Below are 20,403 nucleotides of genomic sequence, written 5' to 3'. Positions count from 1 at the left end.
GCATCCCTGTGCTCAGGAGGTACATCAGAAGCTCTGTCTGGGCATTGCTGGTGTCAGACAAGTAACCGCAGCCCTTTCTGAAAAATAGCTGCTGGGTGAGTTATTTCCTAGGCCGTAACAGAAGGGTTTCTGGTTACATCTGCAGGAACTCAGGAGCAAACCCTGCTGACGGAAACCCTCAGAAGAAAGGGAAGACAGGAGAGAGAAGAGCAGGTCAGTAGAGTTGCGCTGCTTTACCCCAGATGGTGTCACACCTGCTGGCACAGTGACTGTGGGTATGGGTGCTCTCAGGGTGTTTTCTGATCTTTTCCAGTGTTCACCACCAGAGAGGACCTATGGCCCTAGGGGAAGGACGGCTCCCCCTTCTTTGTGCACCCCAGGATCTCATCGTGATGCATAACCTCCTGTGCAAACAGAAGTGGCCGATAGTCGAGTTCTTTAGGGAGGCTGTTGTGGGCAGGAGGAAGATCCCGGGAGCAGACTTCATTCAAGTGGTCAAAGGGGTATGGAGGGAGCAGAACGGGAGTGAACTGCTGCCACTGCCCGATGTCCTTGTGTGCAGACCTGGGGTGGTTCCAGTGGGGGAAATGGTGGCGGTTCAGCAAGGGGCACTTTCTCTTGTCTTACCCTTAGAGGACAACTCCCACAGTCTGGAAAGCTGGAGGGGAAAGGGAGAGCAGGGATATGAGAAGTGGGATGTCATTGAGGGCCAGTTGTGGGAGTGAGGGTCCCCGTTGCCTTATGGTCTCCAAAGAGAGTCACTGCTAAGTTCTGCAGCTGCCTGGATCCTGCTGCAGACACTGAACTGGCATCATGTTTCCCAGTGTCGATACTCGACCTTTTCCCCACCAATCTCATATATATATTCCCATTGTGCTGCCATCAGCCTGTATCTGTGCAGCACTGTTTACTCTGAGCCTCCCTTCCCACAGGGTGCAGGGGACAGAGCTGTGAGGAGCACACTCAGGTCAGCGAGGGTTCAGCAGTGCAGGTGTTAACTGATAGCCTAGTCCAAGCCAAAACAAGCCATCTCACATCCTAGGGGGCTGGGAAGTTTGGCGTGTTAACAGCCAAGAGGTCTGCAGAAGGCAGCAGAAGCCTGTTAAAGCCCAGTAAAGTTGTAAATGCTTAAACCTCACCAGGTTTCTTTGTGCTGTGCTTCCCTGCAGAACACCAGAAAATCTCACCCTGCCTACCTCTGGGGCAAGCCTTGATGCTTTTGTGATCACACTGCCATTTTCTGTATTGGCTGTCCGACTGAAGTTCCCATGAGAGACAAGGACCTGGAGAATGTGGTCATTTTGTTGACTTCCTTGAAGCGAGGGACTGTTAAGAGCAGTGTGAATCTGAGGGAAGGTCAGAACCTGTGGCAGGAGATCAGAAACGGACAATGCAGAGAGACCAGAAGAGGTGAGAGGAGCACAGTGTGCTGGGAGAGCATCTCAGTAACGTTCTTGATGGGAGATGCCAGAGTGGGTCCTGAATATGGGTCCCTGAGACCCTATGGCAGCCTGTAGCAGAGTGGCCAGGAGGGGACTGCTGGGGAAGAGCTTGAGAAGCCAGGGCATGTGCAATGCTGCAGTCAGCCCGATGGCCAGAGACAGGTCACTCAGTCCTTCAGGCTGGGCTCAGAGTCTGCAGCCTGAGGTGTAATGTCCTCTTCTGGAGTTTGGCAGTGAGCATCGATCCTCCAGCTGATCAGCACCAGACCCTTTCTGCAGCTGTTGGCAGCAGCTGGAAAACAGAGGTGCAGAAGACTTTGCTTTTTAAAACCTGACTCAGACCAGAAGACTGGTCATGGTACCTGTGCTGTCTTTACCTGCACTTTTCACATCTTGGAGAGAAGAGGCGTTTGGCTGCCTGTTTGTAGTGCTGTTTTGCAGGTTAAACATACTCTGTTAGCGTGGAAGAGAACTGGGCATAGACAACCAAAAGCTTCAGGCAACTGCAAAGTTGAGATGGGGGCAGTCTGTGATATTTCTGTCCGGATCAAAAGCTCAGGGGTGTTTCCATTCAAACAGTGGAGTCTGCTGGGAGCTCCAGTCTCCTGACTTCCAAACCCTGTGTCGTAAACAGTGACCAGCCACGATGTTTCTTTCTGCCACTCTCTAACGCAGTGTCTCTGGGCTTTTCCTTTGGTTGGTTTTTAATCTCTGGTAGGTGTACAAGCTCAGTTCTATCCAACCTCTTGCAGACCTGCAGCCTGCCTGCCTTCTGCTGGGGGCCAAGCCAAAGGGGTGAAGTCTCGTGCTCGTACCAAGTCCGAAGCAAAGTTCAAGCACTGAGAAGTTCCCCAGTCAGCCCTGAGCCAGAGTGCAGCTACCTGAGCTGCGACGGGATGGAAGAGCCTGGAAAACAATTCATCGGCGCGAGGCGATGGAAGAAGGTGCGGTGAATGTGGCACTTGGGATGAAGTGACACGCTGGGGTTCGTGTCTGAGTTAGTACTGTACCTGCACACTGACTAAGGCCTTGGTGTCTCGAGTTTGGGTATGGACTCTTGCAGAGTACCAAGTTAATCTGTCTGTGAATAACCACGTTGTCTCAGGGTCGGCAGGGCCTGATAAACTCCATCCAGGAAGAAATCGACGGCGAGATGGCTTATCACAATAGGTTTTGTGTAAGGGCTTCTGGAGCATCTCCCTTCCACGTTCAGTGGATCTGGGGCATAGCAAGGTTTTGGAAAAATCTGTGGAGGAGTACCCGTTGCCGTTAGGCGTAGGAACAGATCTGTGGAACATGCCAGGCATAAGATTCCCCTTTTCATCTGTGTGCTCCTAAGACCAGAACTGTACCTTTCCATCCATTCTATTAATTTTAAGGGTCTGTTGGCATTTGCAATTCGCAGCCCTGCAGAGCGGGTAAGCTGGTCCATAGGTTGGCTCTCCAGGCAAATGCAGGTGTCTCCTTTCAGACTACAGACAAACCCCTCCTGGCATAAGGGCGGTATGCTTGCTTTCTTCAGTGAAGATTCATAATGCAGTACCTGTCCTGGTCCCACTGAGACTTTAAGGGGACAGATAGCAAGGAGAGGTGGTTTCTGGTAGAGGGTGGGCTTTGGTGCATATCCAACAGCCAGGCTTGTTTGCCTCTGCTGCTGGAGTTTGGACTGTGGCTATGGCCGACTTCTGGAATGAATACGTATAATCCGTATTCCGCCACAGGCTTATAAGCCAGGCTACCATGTGAAAACCTAGGCTTCCAAATCCCCATTAACAGGAGAAACAAACAGACACAAAGAGCAAAAACCTCTGTCCCTTGGTTAAAGAGGAAATGCGGAGGGTTTCCGGACTCTGGCAGCCCAAAAGGCATTGAAAGATGTAAAGCCAGCAGTCGTGGAAGCTCCCTCGTTAGCCCTGCCAGACTACAACAAGCCTTTTTTATTATATTTAGGTAATATGGCTCTCAGAGGTGTTAGGAGGAAGAGGGCGGGACTCCCCGCCCGCGTGACGGGGCCTTTTGTCACAATGTGCTGGGTCACATGAGGTGCGGGGGGGTGGTTGCCGTGTGCCATTGTGTGCACAGTGACGTGCTTGCGGCTGTCGGCCGGGAAACCCCTCACTGGAACCCTGAGGCAGGGGTTCTGTTGGTGCCGTCGCCAGCGGTCGTGCCTGGCAGCGCTGGGTGCACGAGAGGGAGCCAAGGCTGAGCCGGGGCCGCGGAGGCCTCTCCCCATCGTCCTCCCGCCCACCAGCAGACGCCGTCGCGGAGCAGGCACCGCCTGGCCCCAGCCATGCCTGGCGTGCACTACAAGTTCTCTGCCAAACTGGACTTTGATACCATCAGCTTCCACGGCCTCCACATCTCCCTGCATGACCTCAAGCGCCAGATCATGGGCCGCGAGCAGCTGAAGGCATCCAACTGCGACCTGCAGATCACCGACGCCCAGAGCAAAGAAGGTGAGTGGGGCGGCGGGCACGGGGCCTCGGGGACCGCCCGGCTGGTGGAGTTGCAGACCACCGCATGGGGCTGCAGCCTGCGGGAGCCCCGCTCTGCTCTTTGCGGCTCAACTCAGCGTAGCATGAGTCAGCCTGGGGCTCGTCCCGCCAGCGTGTGGGGGATCAGGAGGGCCAGCGGCACCGGGGATACGCGGGGTGGGCAGCGTTAATGCCATTCAGCCACGACCGGTAGCTGTGACTTGTGTTGAGGCCTCACAGAGCTGTTTGTTTGGGGCTGCTGTTCTGACGACGGCCTTTGGATCCGTGCTTTAGAGCAGAGCTAGGCATGGAGGAATATGTGGTTGATGGGCGACATTTAGCGCTCACAGAAGCTTTGGTGTCCTGGAATTCTTCTAGGTAAAATGCTAAAAAGGTTTGGGAGGATATCTGTGGGGATAATCAGGACCTGTTTTAAAAAGTGGGGGTGTGGGGGGGTGGCGTGCCCTCTTCCCTGCTTCCTATAGACGCGTGTTCTGTAAAGGCAGAATTCCCTTCCAAAAGCCTGTTCTCAGGAATGATGCATTTTAACTTGCCTCTATTAAATTTGATGTGAATTTCATGACCTGTCTTTTATAACAGATGTTTTCACATTATTGTGGAAGAACTGCAAACTCCGTGACTCAGGTTTCTGTAACATTCTGACTCAGAACACTTGGAGAATGTGCTGTTCTGCTTATCAGGCAAAATCAACAAACTGTAACACCAAAATGGGCGTCTGAACTGGCCTTAGATGAATAGTTTTAGGGAAGAACAGTGCTCTTGGCAGACTGTCTCTTGAAGTCAGCCGTTGCTGGAGTTCAGTGTTGCAGCACGTACTTGACAGCTGTAGTAGTGCCACGATGTGATGTCTTCAGAAAACCTCGTGCTAACTCTGAGTGAAACCATTTGGCCTCACAGCTGCTGTCTTCAAGACTGCGCAAACTGAGCATTTCAGAGCAGACACTTCAGCAGCTTTTAAGGCTTGCCCTTCCCCGTGCCGTTTTGTTGATGTGCTAGTGTGGGGGATTTCTTTGGTTACGCCTCAGCGTGCAATTAATTCCTGGGCTGCCAGGCAGCATTGCTGTGTGGAGCCTTCCTAAAGGGTTTGGAGTTCCCCGTTTCCCTGGGTGAGCTGAGGGTAAGCCGTGTGCCCATTCCAAAACCATGATGTTTCAGTGGAGCCCATGCAAGGTCTGTCTGGGAAGGAGCTGCTCGGGCTCTGTCCCCAGCAGGGCTGGGACCTCTCAGGGCTGTGCGGTCAGCGAGGTCAGTGTCCCTTGGCCAGGGGCTTAGGGCAGGTGTCTTTTAGTTCATTACCACGGGGTGTCCAGCTCGGCTTTCGCTTTCCCAGTCACACGCTGAAGTGGCAAGCCATGCCAATAAGGCATTAAGGCATCAGGCAGTCTGTGTAATCAGATTAATGACTGAAAGTATGTTAGATTTTATTGACTCATCCTTTCAAAGCAATGCAGGTGCTCTTTTGGAGCACAGTACTGTATAATCATAATGCAAATCAAAGTTCCATGAAGCATCTGGCCTACTGCACTAGCTAATTCAAGCAAGGATGAGATACCAACTGTGGTTGGGATCCTCTTTTGGTGGAAGCTGAAAATGCAGAAATAGCAGTCCAGTCTATTAATCAGGATGTTTCGAGGCAGTGCCAGCGACACAGAGGACTGGTTTGTCACAAAGTGTGCAAGTGGTGCTGATTAGAACAGAGTTGAAAAATGAGATGAGGAGAAAGCATATTTTTAAGCAGCAGGGAGAAAATGTGTTCTTGGGAAGTACCCTGTTTTCTGGTCGAGGCAGTCTGGCATGTCAGCAGTCATTTTGATCTCTTACTCTGCAGATTGCTTCCCCAGTCACGTAACAGCTGGTGAGCAAGACATCCAAGCCTAATAAAGGCTTTTCTTTGTCGTTTCGCATGTAGGCTTGCCTTCTGATGACTTCTGCTGAGCTTCTGTCCTTTATCGGAGTGAAAATACTTCTCTAGACAGTGCTCAGAGAGATGCCTTGGCAATGCTGTCAGCATCAAAATGGTGGATTAAAGCAGGCCATAAAAGAAAGTAGGAACTTTTTTCAGTAACCTGTTTATACCGTATATATGACCCAAATTATTAAAACTAGCAGATTTTTAGAATTATAGGTGAATTGAAAAATGGAATTTTTAAGTGGTGCATTAAATGTGAAGCAGTATAAATTTCAGAGCGTGGCTTGAGTTGTTTGTACTTTTTTGCAGGAAGAAGGTTGTGGATACTAATGCAGTTGTTAATTTAAGCTTTCTAAGTCATCATGAGGCAGCAGTCAAAGTAGCTGTTAACTTGCCTGCCTCCACTCATTCCTTGAAATACTTCTTTCCTGACTGTTCTGTCTCTTCTGCTCCTGACTTTACTATAACATCCAAATCTTCCTTTGCTTTTGCAAGCTTGCTGAATTGAATCCTTAGTTTTAATCTCAGGTCAGATTGAGAAAAGCCCAGTAGCCACTCACTGTCCGTCACTGGCAGTAAAACAAGTTTTGTGCTCAAAGGGAGTAGGAATCACCCATGTTGTTACCTCCAGCTTGCTGAGTATTTCTGTTGGAGCTCTGCTTGGACACGTGTGAAAAGTCGCCTTGTTGCGCAGGAGGTCACTGCTCACTTTGCAGAGGTTGAGGTGTGTGATGAGGCCGAGGGACGCTACTTTGTAGGTCCTGGGAGTTGCCAAGTCTCTGCCAGGGGATGCTGCTGCCCTCGGGGAACAGGTTCCTGCTGGGAGATGCCGGTAGGCAGATTACAAGGAATGGCTGCTGACAGTGCTTTAAAATATTTAGTCATATCCAGCTATCCTCATATATTCAGTCTCTTTCTCGGAGAGGTGCTACCCTTTGTAGTCATCCGCAGAACAACCACCATCCTCAGTCCGGCACAGGCACAGCAAACTCCTGTCTTTTTGTGGAGCCGCTGTTGCTTATCCTCCGTCTCTGGAATCTCAGTCCAGTGGTTTGTGGTGTGGACCAAAAGGAGTGCTCTGTGTGACTCCGTTCAGCAGGTAGAAGCAGCTGCTTTGGGCTTTGAGAACTGCAGCTGGCACGATCTCCTGGCAGTGGTTTGTCTGGGCCTGACAGCTGTTTGAGCTCCTGCTCCATCACACAGCCCCAGGGCAGGCCTTTCTTGACAGTGGCTGTGTGGTGGTGAGATTTTCCTTTTGAGAAGAGCTCCAGCTGTTGGCTTCAGGCTAGCACTTCTGTAAAAGCTTCTGTTTTTGTCATTAGTAGTCCTTTCTCCTATGATTTGAAACTGCTCCAAAGTCCCGAGGAAGCTTGCTGTTCAGCTCCGTAGGGGTTAAGATCGGAAATTAGTTTTGTCTCAAAGATTTCCCAGTTTTCTGAAGAAGGATTCCATCATTTGGAAATAGAAGTAAAATTTTCATTTCGTTGTTGAAATACTGTCTTCTGATAGGTATGTTTTGGTCTGAGAGAGGTTCCTGCCTGTAGGAATAATATGCTGAAAAATGGAGTGTAAATTGTGAAATATTCCTGTTCTGTGTGTGATCACTGAGTAAAACCACCCTGACAGAGCTTGACTAGACATACATCATCTTTGGTTTTCAGAGTATCGTTCCGATTCGTCTGTCAGGGTAAGGGCTTTTGATATTGAAGACCGTCGGCAGATTACAGGGAATGGCTGCTGACAGTGCTTTAAAAGATTTAATCTTATCCAGCTTGTGTAAGAACAAGATAAACACTGTTCTCGTGGAGAGGCCTTTGCATTTTAAGCTTATTCAGTCGAAGTGTCACAGGTAGTGTTTTTTTTTGTTTGGGCTTTATATAAAAGGTCACAAGGCTTCCCTCCTCTGCAGAAGACTAGCGTGGTGAAAGCCAAGGCAAAGCATGGAGAGCTTCAGGCACACTCTGTTTTCGAAAGGCTGTTAAAGCCTGTCTTTGCAAGTGATTTAGTTTGAGTGTCTCTGCTCTGCAAAAAGTGAATCAAAAGAATTCACATCCCTTTGGTTAATTCAAACTAGACGATTAGCTTAAGAGGGGAGAGACAGCTTTACTTTGAGCCAATTCTGCCTTCCTTGTGAAAGCAAGCTGAAAAAAGCCCCAACATTTCTGTGATTCAAATCCTAGCACTGCAGTTTCATTACTGTCCTGGTTTTAGCTTGGATAGAGTTAATCTTCCTCCCAGTAGCTGCTGTGCTTTGGATTTAGTAGGAGAACAGTGCTGACGATGCGGATGTTTTCAGTCATTGCTATGAAGTCAGGGACTTTTCCAGTCTCCCATGCTCAGCTGACGAGCAGGTGCGCAGGAGCTGGGAGGGAGCACAGCCAGCCCAAGCTGGGCAGCGGAAATATTCCATGCCAGGGATGGCACGCTCAATTTGTAAGGGTGGCTAGCAGGGAGGTAGGCATCCTTTTTCTTTAATTCGCTTTTCTATGAGTTGGCATCCTCTCCTGTCTGGGAGTTCGAACTTTTGCAGGAGTTTGGTCTTCAGCGGGAATTTTGCAAAATTCATGAAATCTGCAAGTTCCAGGTTCTGTGATCGCTGCTGGGGAACTGGCTGGGAATCGGTCATTAGGTGGTGGGAACATTGTATTGTATAGAGTTTGTTTTGCATATTCAGTAGCAGTAGTAGCTGTAGTATTTCCTTTGTTGTCTTATTAAACTGTCTTTATCTCAGCCCCTGAGTTTCCCCTTCTGTCCATTTCTGCTCCCCATCACACTGGGGGGGAAGGGGAGGAATGAGCGAGCGGCTGTCGGGACCTCGTTGCCGGCTGCTGCGTTAAACCCCAACAGTTTCCGTTGAAATGTGAAGCACTGCCCAGCTGATAAGTGTGGCTGTTGACGGATTAAGCTCGCAGAAGCAGAGTTGGCAGGCTCTCCTCTCTGTTCTGTCAGTCCTGAGCACTGGCAGCAGAAGGAAATCACTTTTAGTGAACACCTTGGAAGGCAATGGCACAGAGCTTCATGCTTTAGCCAAGCGCCTGTTTTGTTGCAGGGCAAGCCAGTCAGATGTTACAATCTGGTTTCTGCAGGGGAGACCTTGTTTTTCTCCAAAGATCTACTGGTTTTGTAGCCTACCAGAAGCAAAAGCAACTGAATCTCCATCAGGAAAGAACTTCATGCAGCAGACTCTCTTTTTGTGACCTCTGAGACCCTTTTGTTGTTGGCATTGAAACTACTTTTAAAAAAAAGAAAAAGATTTTGCTGCTTGTGTTTGATGATCAAACCCAAAGATTACTTGAAATGTACTGTTAGTGTGTTTGAGACAACAAAAGCGTGATGTTACATATAAAATGTTGCTTTCATAGCTGTAAAGGTATTCTCTGAAGTGCTATGTAATTACATACGAATATACATTCCTATGAATTCACAAAGGTTTTTTTTCTGAATTCATGTTTTTTTCAGAATACACTGACGATAATGCCCTGATTCTGAAGAACTCATCAGTTATTGTCAGAAGAATCCCTGCCAGAGGACTCAGAGCTACCAGCAAAACACATGCTGCGTAGGTATCTGTAAAGCATTGCCTGCTCGGTTAGGGGTTTCAGGGTGTTAACTTGGTTTATGGACGTCAGTTCACAGAGGCGTTCAGGTTGTACCTCTCCTGCTAAAGCTGCTGTTAGGTTTTGGTGGAATGAGGTGGATTTTAACCTGTGTCCACCAAAGCAGACAGACATTTTTAGGCCTGCTGGGACATGGGGTTCAAACTCCAACAATGGTAACTTTTAAGATGATGCTGTTGGGTTTGTTCTTGGGCTTGATTGTTCTGAGACCCAAGCTGTAGATCCCGTTTCCTCTGTGTGGAGAGATTCCTTATTCTCTGTGTTTGCTTTTACTGCTTTTGTAGTAGAGAGAGAGAGGCATTTGCATTGTAGTGTAAACTTACCATCTGCTCCATCCTCCAAAGAGTCTGATTCTCAGTGTTTGACTAGTTCTTGCATTTGGGGGAGGGGGGTGGGATATGGCAAGTGTTCTTACGCCCCAAATCTGGGTATTTTTGCACATGAGCCTATAGAGGAAAGACCAAGGCTTGCCAGCTGGTGACCCGTGCAAACAAGAAGTTTAGAACTCTTAGAGTAATTTGTGATGAAGTAGACATGTGACTTAGGGGTTTTGTTTTAGTTGCACTGCATGTCCCAAGAGAGACCAGTTTCTGGATACAAATACATTTCGACATTCACTAGACTATCAGAACACATTGTTTTGGTTTTCAGGTTCTGTAATCTGCTTTCACTGCTTTAAGCTGGGTACAAGTGCTTTATTTTAACTTCTGATCACCTTTATTTCTTCTTCCAGAAGTCGAACTGAGCCAGGGAGTGGAACATCAAAAGCAGTACGTAAAAAACCAATCTCACACTTTTTTTCTGTAAAACTGCATTTAATTCTAAACGGTGTAGCCTTGTGCTAATTTTCCACACATTGCCTTAAAACATGGTATATGCTGTAAATGCACTGTATTCGATTCAGCATAGTAAAAGCTGAGGAATGCCATCACTGGCACAGTTCTAATGTGAATATTGGTATTTGTGCCTACTGATGCATTGTATTTCATATTGAATATGCTGGAATACTTCCTGTATGATTTTGTGTTGCACAGATAATGCAGGATCGTTTTTAGATCACATAGGTTCGAGGTTTGCACAGCTGAGCGTGGTGCCATGTTCTACACCTGTCTGTCTGTAGCTGGTTAAATGAACGCTTGCATAGCTTGTTGTGTGCTTTTTGTTTCTTGCAAGAAGAATTGTTTGGAGTGTATTTTTTTCCATTTTCACGTTGTATCACTTAGCTTTTGTTTTTAAATACTTTTTTTTTGCCTAATGTTTTTTGACAATGTTATCAAAAACCATGGAGAACCTATTATTGTTAAACCTGGTGTCCTGTTTCTTACTTCTACCTTGGGGGTTCAAACAAATACAAACCCCAACTTACCTGATATGTTTTGAGGCCAGTTCTTGCAGCTAAATGATTTCTTTTCACGTCCTTAAAAAGTGGGTATTTGTTCTTAAGCCTGTGTAATTGAAATGATATTGTTTGGGCCCCGCTGAGTACATCAATGTCTTTCATAGATTGGCGTGAATGTAAATGGGATTGTCACGTTCTGCATCTAATCTTTCCACTTTATCTGATGAAGCAGTTTAGTTTCACAGTTTGCCTGCAAATGAAAGCATATAAAGCAGAATGTACAAATTCTGGCAGCAGGTTAGAGCCTGGTGCTTTTGTGGGTAAGAGCCCTGTCCTTTTTCCTAACTTCTGCCTGCTGTCCGTTTTTGGGTGTGGGTGACTTCAGGGTTGGACGCTGCTTTAATTTCCCAAAGGTTCAGCCTTTCTTTAGTATGCCACCGCTTTGAAGATATATTTGGAAAAGGGGCAGCATTGCTCTTCAGGTTTCAAAGCACTGTCATTCTGCTGCTGAAATAGAAACAAGTAACACAAGGAAATATTGAACTGGTAATGGTCTAGACCTTGATTTGCCATTTGGCTCGACGACTATGTGTAACTATGCATGTCAAAATAGCCCTTATAGTAAAAAACTTACTATGTGGTGGTTTGTATTTTTCATCTTTATTTGAAGTATGACTGCTTTTTCTTCACTAGAATCATGTGAGGCATTACACTAACCCTGGATCACTGGATCTGATCACTTGATTAGCTGTTAGGATAATTTAAATCAGAAACTCATGAACTCTGTGTCTATGTTTTCTGAAGCATACAGCCTCTGATTTCCTTGCAATGGTATGCAATTAACTTCATATGGAAAACTTTTTGTATGTAGGTCTAAAAACACCAAGTCTAAACCTGACTTCTGCAATTCTACCACTGGTGGGTTCAAATTCCTTTTTGGACATCAGTGCCTCTCTATTGTGACTTTGAGTAAGTTGAACTGGCCCTCGTAGTTAATTTCATGCATTTACATAAACCACGTTTATGGTATTTGATATAATTCAGATGGGGTTTTATTTCTTGAAAACAGTATTTTTCTCTTTGTTTACTGCCATGCCTATAAAGACAAGTCCCAAGCTCATAAATAAAGTTCACATTCTTTTAGCCTCGTGTGTTCCCTGGCATGTCCGTATTACCTTTCCAAGGAGCATTTTCCCATAAGCTAACAGAGACGTCTCAGAAAAAAACAACAAAAAAACAACCAAACAATCCTGGAGCGGGAGAGAAGACTTAGTGTGAGATAGAACTAATGAAAGGTAGTGAAGGACAAAGCAAAACCATGCCCTTCTTGTTCGCTCTGACTGTCCCTGATTTGGGTTGTCAAGCCAAGGTGCAAGCCGTGCGTCTCTCTTTACAAGTCCCCTCTCCCTCTTGCACTGTAAAAGCGCTGCAGCCTCAGGTGCTGCTAGTGCTGGAGACACAACTAGCTTTATTCTTAAAGTTAGCTCAGGTCTTAGTCTAAAGTGTGGGGTTTGGGGTTTTTGTTTGTTTGTTTGTTTTTAATACACATATTTCTGTACACATTTCCAAGGAGAACCTGCATCTTAGTGTGGTAGGAAGAAGTCACTGGACAGCTTGTCAATTACTGTAGAACAGTAAAGCAGCAAAATTAAAAGGAGTTACGATGTTTTTTAGAAGAGCATGCACAAGAACTTATACTTTGAACATTTCTTCCTTGTCTTGCTCTTCTGTTAGCTATCATTCTACACTTCCAAATGTGCGCTGCTGTCCCACTGTTACTACAGCCAGAGCGAGGAAGTGGATACTTTTTGATTTAGTGTTCCTATTTCAGACTGCGAGGATCTCGAGGTGGTATTTGTCCTCAGAGGCTGCAGAAATGCAGAGAGTCCTGGCCATTGTCTGAGCGCTTGTCAAGCACAACGGTGATCCTTCCTGGCTGAAGTTTGAGTGCAGTCAGGCTATCAGGTTTTAGGAAAGCACTGTAATCTAAATGTAGCCCTCCAGCAGTGAGGTTAGCCTTTTCCTCCTATTTTCTGTGCCCCTTCCCACTCGCTTTATGTCAGTTCCTTTTTAGCCTTCTGTTGGAAATGGGAGTTAATATATTGACTGTTGATTTTGGGTGTTTGGGTTTTTTTTCAAATTCTTCTGCAGTATTTTCTTAAGGTTGTATACAGCTTTCGCAGAGATGTTTTTTCTACTTGACTGATTGGAGGAACTGGCAGGAAATACTATAGTAGAAATTTCAAGGGAAAAAAGGCACAAGATTGTGGGATCATTGGAAGATGGCTGTTGGACAAACATAGTAAATAGTACCCAAGTTACCTATTTTCTGATTTTGAGAACTGTTTAGTAGAAAGGAGTGCTATTACCTCCTTTAAGAAATTAGACCATATCCTGCAGGCCACATAACAACTGCTTCCTGGCAAAAAACGCAAACTAGGTAATAGTTTATGAACAGCTGTGTTTCAATTACTGGTCAAGAGGAGACTGTTCAATGCTAGACTCCAACAGAGAGCTTTCCTAATTTCTTGTTTGCTTCTGAAAAACCACAGAATTATAATGGTTGTGCTTCCGTGAGAGAACATAGGCCTGTCTTTCCACATGTAAAAAGCAGTGTCATGTGGAGCGTGAAGCTTCAAAATACACGATCAGGCTTCCTTTTTAACAGAACTAGGTACAAAATGTTCTGAAGAGAAGGGAAGTCGAATCCTCTGGTCAGACTTGAGATGGAAAGACGGTCTCTTTTTGCCGTTCTGCATGTGATTTGAGTGTCTTTCTGGCATCATTTTACCAGTGTAAGCTGTACTGCTGCTGGTGGCATAATGGAATTCAATATCCTGGAAAAACAACCAGATAAGTGTTACCCTTGGAAAAACTGCACTTTGATGTTAGTTCTCAATAAACACCGCAGCCCTCAAGCGGCCTGAGGACTTCATTCCTGCAGCTGCTCCAGTAGGTATCTGGGAGAGAGGAGTGTGGTTGCAATGGAGAGAAAAATTCCAGGATTGTGCTCTGAATCCATGCTTTCATCATCATTAAAAACTGGTTTTGGTCTGACAGCAAGGAGAATAAGATTAAATTCTCACACTTTCCAAACCAATTTGGGCAGTATGGCCCGTGGTCTAATAAAATACAGGAAATCAGTTTTCTCAGTTTTTATAGGCTACTCTGTCATGGGAAACACATTTATTTCAACACTTCGAGCAGTTTGTTTTTTTCTAGACAAAGTGGTGGGTTACTTTTATGGCTAATGTTTCGGATTGGTGCTTTTATTGGGGTTTTGTGGGGTACGGTGAGTTTGGCATTTTTACACTTACTGGCAGGAGGGGCAGCGTTCATGTCTCAGGGCTGATATGCCTGGACTTTGTTTTGACAGGCAGCTACTGTGTGCTTAGAAGCCTAACCTTGTGCATTTATGAATGATGAGACATTAACCGATTCATTTAAAAACTACACTGAAAAAAAGTTTCCTGAAGTGACGCTTCCTTCTCAAATAAACTTAATTTTTTTAAAATCCCTTTTAGCTGAATATTGACAGCTGCCTTACTCCTTTGACTTTTAAGCAGTGTTGAGCATTTGGCAAGGGTCTCTCTCCGAGATATTCTGGAGGAATGAGTAGATCTCAAGTGGCTTTGGTTGTTTTAGTTTCTTCTCCTTCATCACATCGGCACTCTCAGGCTGTCAAAGGTTTGGACTTTGTTTGGAACAAGTAGAAATCACACCAAGTTGGAAATGCCTCTTTCAGTGACGCTCAGAGGATATAGTGCAGACTTTCAGACTACAGCAGAGGTTAACTATTGTTGTGTTTTGGTTGTAGAACTTCAAAATGTGTTTCATTTTTTGTGAACAGGTTGATGACTCTTCTGCATCTCTTCCTCTGGCCCAGCTTATTAAGGTACATATATATTCTTGTCAAATCCTTAAAAATCAAAAGAGTTTCCTTCATATTTTTAAATCTTATACTGTGATCTATAGCTGGATCACTGTTTCAATCTGAACACAACATTACTTTCATTTATAATAGTTTAAAATATTTATTTGAATCTTAAAATATGAGTATCTTTTGACACTGTCCTTTAAAGAGAAGCTCCCACTTTGGGAAGGTAGAAGGTGAGCACCTTGTCAGACTCAACGTGATGTGGCACTATTACTCATCTTCAAGACACAAAGAAGAAGAACCTCAGATGCCGTTTACCGTTTCTAACACTTTTCATTAATTTTGCATTGGAAACAACCACAATTCTCAGCGAAGAATTCAATTCCTGTAAGTTGTGGACATTTCAGTGGGGTTTGCAAGAACCAAAACAGAGGCGTTTCTGTAACACGGACAACAGCGCTGTCGCGAAACCTGTCTGTGGTTCTGTAAACTCCTGTGAAGTTTGGCTCTAAAATGTGAAACACTGCCCAAGTGGTGTACACATTTCAGCTTTCTGGAAAATGCAAATATTTCCAAAAAGTGCAAGAACATAAGATAAAGCAGCTCAAAATTGTTACGTACTCGACCTCTTCAGTGCAGACCGGCTTAGCATGGAGGCAGTGTGTTACAGTCAAAAGTTTTCTGGTTTATTATTACTGTGTATTAAAGGGCATACTTGAATTGTGGTCTATTCCTAGAAATATTTTGTGGGTTTTGGATGTCTTCTGGAAACTCTTTGGGTTCCAACAAATTAGTCAGGTATCCATAAAGTTTTCTGTAAGAGTTCATGGAAATGATTTCAAAGATGTTGGTCTGGATTATGTTACTGTTCAGAAAAAATTGTGTGTATGAAACAACCATTTAATACAACGCTGAAACGAGTGGGCACTTTTCTGAATGAACGTGTATAAAACCAAACCCACGAGTGACTGATCTCAGTGATAGGTGCTTGAAGGTCCAGACCATTTACAGTCGCTCCCTTAGAGCCTGCTTGTATCTGGAATAATGTGTAATAAAAAATTTGAACAAAGAGGACTTTAAAACAAATCAGCTGGCTTCACTGATTTGAAGATCTAGTTCTGCATAAGGCTCTATTACCACTTGTATATTAAAAGGGCACAATCAACTGGAAGAAAGTGCAGGTTTTTCTTACAGTAGTTCAAGAAGTTAGCGGGGGGGAGCTTGGTCAAATTTCTACTGAAAAGAATCTTTTGTCTTGCTGAGTGACTTTAAAAAACTTGATTGCTTTTAATGCTTCTGTGTCTGAAGCTGAATTTCATCAAGCAGAAACAACTGCCCCGACTCTTCAGCTGGGTGTCCTTTCAATGCCGTAAAATGGAAATAAGGATACTTGCATACGTCTTTCTCAGTGAAATGTGCAGTGGATGTCTTCTCCTTCAAATAGTCTGGGGCTTAAAAACCGGTTTAAAAACACTGAATACTACAGGTTTTTCTACGCACAGGTTCAGTCCACTCGGAATAGAATTGGATTGGTTACACAAGCCCTTCTGTAAGGCCCGAACAGAGCCTAAGGACTGGAGTGCCCAAGAATGCTCCTGTCAAGTAGATTGACAGGTACATAAAGACCATGCTGTGGCGTGAGGACTCCCCAGAACATCTCCAGGACAACTCTCTTTTGTAGAAGCAGCTGTCTTCATGCCCCCCAGCTAGCACTGTGCTGTTCTTTGCAGGACGGGATGAGTGATGTTGTCTTTGCTGTGTGGGCTGAAATGTGTTTCCAGTGTGTGTGCCAATAACTGTCTGCTCAACAGACTGCCAACCTGGCTGCGGCCAATGCTTCCGAAGAGGATAAAATAAAGGCCATGATGGTGCAGTCTTGCCAGGAGTATGATCCCATCAAGTAAGTGTTGAGAATGCCAAATCTTTTCTTTGGAGATTATGGAAAGGTTGTAGAGATGTTTGTTTTAGCAAGAGAGACATAGCATACCTTTTTCTTTTTTTCCCCAAAAATCTCCAGTTACATGAAAAGACCCATGGGTCCACCTCCATCATCGTTCCCTTGCCGTTACTACGGAAAACCAGGCCACTATAGAAGGAACTGCCCGACAAGTGGGGTAAGGTGGTGGGGGACTGTTGCGGTGGGAACGAGGACTCGATCAATATGATCCATAACAGTCACCTTTATTAGCAGAGAATCTTTATTATATGGACAGCACTCGGTACAGCACTCGGTTATGACTGGTCACTATTCATAGAGTGTCTATTAATAGAACACCCGGATTATATAGGCAGAACTTGACTATGATTTGTTACTATTCATAGAACGTCTGTTTACCCGCAGCTGGCCTTGGGGCATCTGTTTATCCACAGCCGGCCTCTCGATGGCCTTGAGGCCTGTGCTGCTGCAGAGCGATCAAGTCCATATTCAGAGTGTCTGGGCTGCTCACAATATGTCCCTGTTCTTCCAGAAATCCCACAGGGGACTTCTGGTGTTGCTCAGGTTTTCATATTTTCACCTTGGCAGTCACAGGGCAAATGCACGAAGACTCCTGTTAAGAATTGTTTCTCTTGGGGTGAAGTACAGAGGTTCTAGGGCAGTGTTGCAAAGCTCCTCAAAATTCAAGGGAAACCTGGAATGATAAAAGCAAAATTTTCTTTCTTCTGGATCATAGACATTAAAGATGAGCACAGATCTTTCTTGGTTAATTTTCATGCCTATTTTTATCTATTTCACTATTACTGTAAATTTTTCTGGTTTGAGCTCTTTTTAATGACAGTTCATGGTTTCCAGTGTTCCGTATAAAACCAAGATGATTCTGTTGACCCCATCCACTGAATATTTGCGTGTTTTAATTACACAAGTCTCTGCTTGAGTTTTCATGCCACTGAACGTTAGTCACTGACTGTACACGCGTGAGGTGTGAATCCAGCCCTCGTATAGGGACGGAGAACAGAAGTTTCTCCGGTGACTGATTCAGGGCACGGAATTGAGCTCTGGCTCTGAGCTGCGCTTTGGAGGAGGAGCGGGTTTGTGTCTCTCCCCTGCGTGGATGGTGAGCTCAGGGATATTTCACGCTTAAGTAACCTGAAGTTAAGCCAAAGAATGTCGACTGAGTGCAAACCACTGCTCAAGCCTTCGGAACATCCTGGCTATATTCATTTAGGAAAAGAAGTATTTTAGCTGAGCAACCCCTACGCTAGGTGAAAGGAGAGGATTACAGGCTTTTGCTGCTTCAAATCAACATTGAAAGGTCATTTGAAGTGTGGGCCTTAAGATGAGATATGTCTGCATTTCTTTTCTGAACAGGACAAAAATTTTGTGCCTGCTCCCAGAATGAGAAGGAGCACAGGAATTCCGAGGAGTTTCCTGATTGAGCTGAAAGATCCCAACACAAAGGGCGCGATGCTGACAAAGACGGGAAAATACGCAATACCAATTATTAATGCGTACGTATGGCCTTAAGTGGACTGACCAAAAGGAGAAAAACCACGCGTAAATGTCTGAGTGGTAATGCAACCATGTTGGCCGGCATCTGTGATTACGAGGGAGGAAGCATTGTCGTCGTATCTTCACCTTAAAATCTGTGATACTTTCTAGTATTAAAATCGCGGGATCCTGCCCCTGGAACTTGGGTCAGCTTATGGCATTTCTGTATTTCTGCAAAACATTTCAGTAGTGTTGACAGTGGGAGTCGTTCTCTTGGAAAGCTCATTTTGCTTCTGGTTTATGTTTCAAAGGCTTCTTGCAAAATTTAACAAGTGGCTGTTGCACTGAGGTTTCCGCCCCCTCTGACTTTGAGCAAATCCCACATGTGAAAGAGACAAAAGTTCTCCTCTTGCTCTAAACTAAGAAAATACTACTACTGTGTACTGACAGGAGTGGCTGTTTTAAAAAGCACTTGGTAGCACTTCTGCTTTTCTGTCGTGGATCTCCTTGGGTGGAAGCTGTAACACAGACTTCCTTTGTTTATAAAATGTAATTACTCGGAGACTAACTTTATTGTGAGCCTGCATTTACTCTTACCCCCTGGAAAAAGAGAGGTGGGATTCATTTCACCTGCTCTCTAGCTGTCAAAAAATCATTTTTCTTGTCTGAGCTAATTTCTTAGTGGATCCAACAAATGGGAGAGATCTGCAGAAGGAAAATTGTTCCCCCTCCCCCTTCTAGTCTTGTGGCTATAGAAAAGTAGTTGAAACTGAATGCCTACATTTCAGAAGGCTGATGTGGAGTGAGAAGAATTCCATCTATTACCTTCCTTTGATAAAATCCACAGCTTGGAGAAGTTTTCCTTTACCCGCCTTTAACTTTTTTCCTGTTTCCTTACCCCCTGCCCCCCCCCCCCCTCCCCTTCCCGCAGGGAAGCTTACGCCCAAGGCAAGAAGGAGAAGCCTCCCTTTGTGCCAGAGGAGCTGCCCTCCTCCTCCTCCTCCTCCGATGCCCTTCCGGATGAGCTGCTGTGCCTCATCTGCAAAGACGCAATGACTGATGCAGCCGTTACTCCCTGCTGCGGCAGCAGTTACTGTGACGAGTGTGAGTGTTACTGCCTTGTTTGTTAGCTCAGTGCATCGCGTCTGATCTTCTGAAGCGGAAAGAGGAGATAACAAAACTACTTGGTTACCCGTTCTGTTTGATACTTAGGGATACCCTGAGTCGGGAAGGACTCTTCTTGTACAAAGGGGGAAAAAAGACAGAAAGCTTCTTCCCCTTTTCACCTGTCCAGTTGAATCCTCTTCACGCGCGGAGGGACGGCTATGAGAAGAGTGCACACCTGTGCAGGTGCTGACAGCGTTAGATACCCAATGCATTTAGTCTGTCCGCAGCCCTTTCTCTCGTAGAACGTTACATAGCCAGCTCTGGTGACTTTCTGCAGCCTGCAGCAAACGGATCACTGGGCATTTAATGACCATTCTGCTCCACGGGAAAGCTAGCTAAACCCTTCAGAATGCAAAGCTACTCATGGTCTTTTGAGATGTGTTTTCTTCATTAACCTTGAGGAGGGTGACTTCTCACTGTACGAGACAAGGGAAAACAGACCAGTCAAAACATCAAGGCACAGCCTGCTCTGCATCTTCAGATGTGACAACAGTGAAATACCAAAACTGTACAGTTCTTTGCTGCGTACTAGAAATCTTCTGCACTCTGGAACCTTTATAGCTTCATGCTCTGAACGGAAGACCATAGTAACTCATTAACTGTATGGTGTTTTTACAGCTGATTAGAACCCCCAGCATTTCCATAGCTTTGCTAAAAACTATTTGGATGATTCTAATTTTTCACAGGTATTAGAACAGCATTGCTGGCATCTGAGGAACATACCTGCCCAGCGTGTCACCAGGCAGGCGTTTCTCCTGATGATTTAGCTGCCAACAAGTTCCTACGCCAGGTAACATGATGACTTTTAAATAAACTGTTTGTAAGCAAAGCCTGTCTGCAAAAAGCTGAAAGGGAAGAAAACATTAATTGACAGCTCCTTCAGCAAGGCTAAATTGAATAAAGCTAAATGTTCTTTTCAAATGCATCGTTTGTTGTTACAGCAGCTCACAACTCTTCAGAGATGCTCTGGCAAATTGAGGTCAGGCTTTTGGTTAACAGGATTGCCTCCCTTTCAACTCGGTATTAACACTGAAGTACTGAAATGCAGACACTCGCGGTTACCAGTGATTAACATCAGTGTTTAGTGGGATGCGTTCCTCTATCTGTCTGTTGATGTATTTTAGGATTGA

General features: G+C 45.3%; 1 protein-coding gene across 1 annotated transcript; it reads left to right on the top strand.

Moving 5' to 3' along the window:
- Positions 1-3,732: 3,732 nt before the first annotated feature.
- Positions 3,733-20,403, top strand: LOC142365264 (E3 ubiquitin-protein ligase RBBP6-like). The gene is made up of 10 exons (XM_075445913.1): positions 3,733-3,898; positions 9,306-9,405; positions 10,197-10,233; positions 14,653-14,697; positions 16,491-16,579; positions 16,697-16,793; positions 17,987-18,126; positions 19,038-19,210; positions 19,960-20,063; positions 20,398-20,403. The coding sequence occupies exons 1-10, from the start codon at positions 3,733-3,735 to the stop codon at positions 20,401-20,403; spliced, it is 957 nt and encodes a 318-aa protein (XP_075302028.1).

This window comes from Opisthocomus hoazin, chromosome 34 (genome assembly GCF_030867145.1).
Source record: "Opisthocomus hoazin isolate bOpiHoa1 chromosome 34, bOpiHoa1.hap1, whole genome shotgun sequence".
Taxonomy (NCBI): domain Eukaryota; kingdom Metazoa; phylum Chordata; class Aves; order Opisthocomiformes; family Opisthocomidae; genus Opisthocomus; species Opisthocomus hoazin.
Note: the sequence above shows the minus strand (reverse complement) of the source record. Positions and strands in the feature narration are given on the sequence as shown.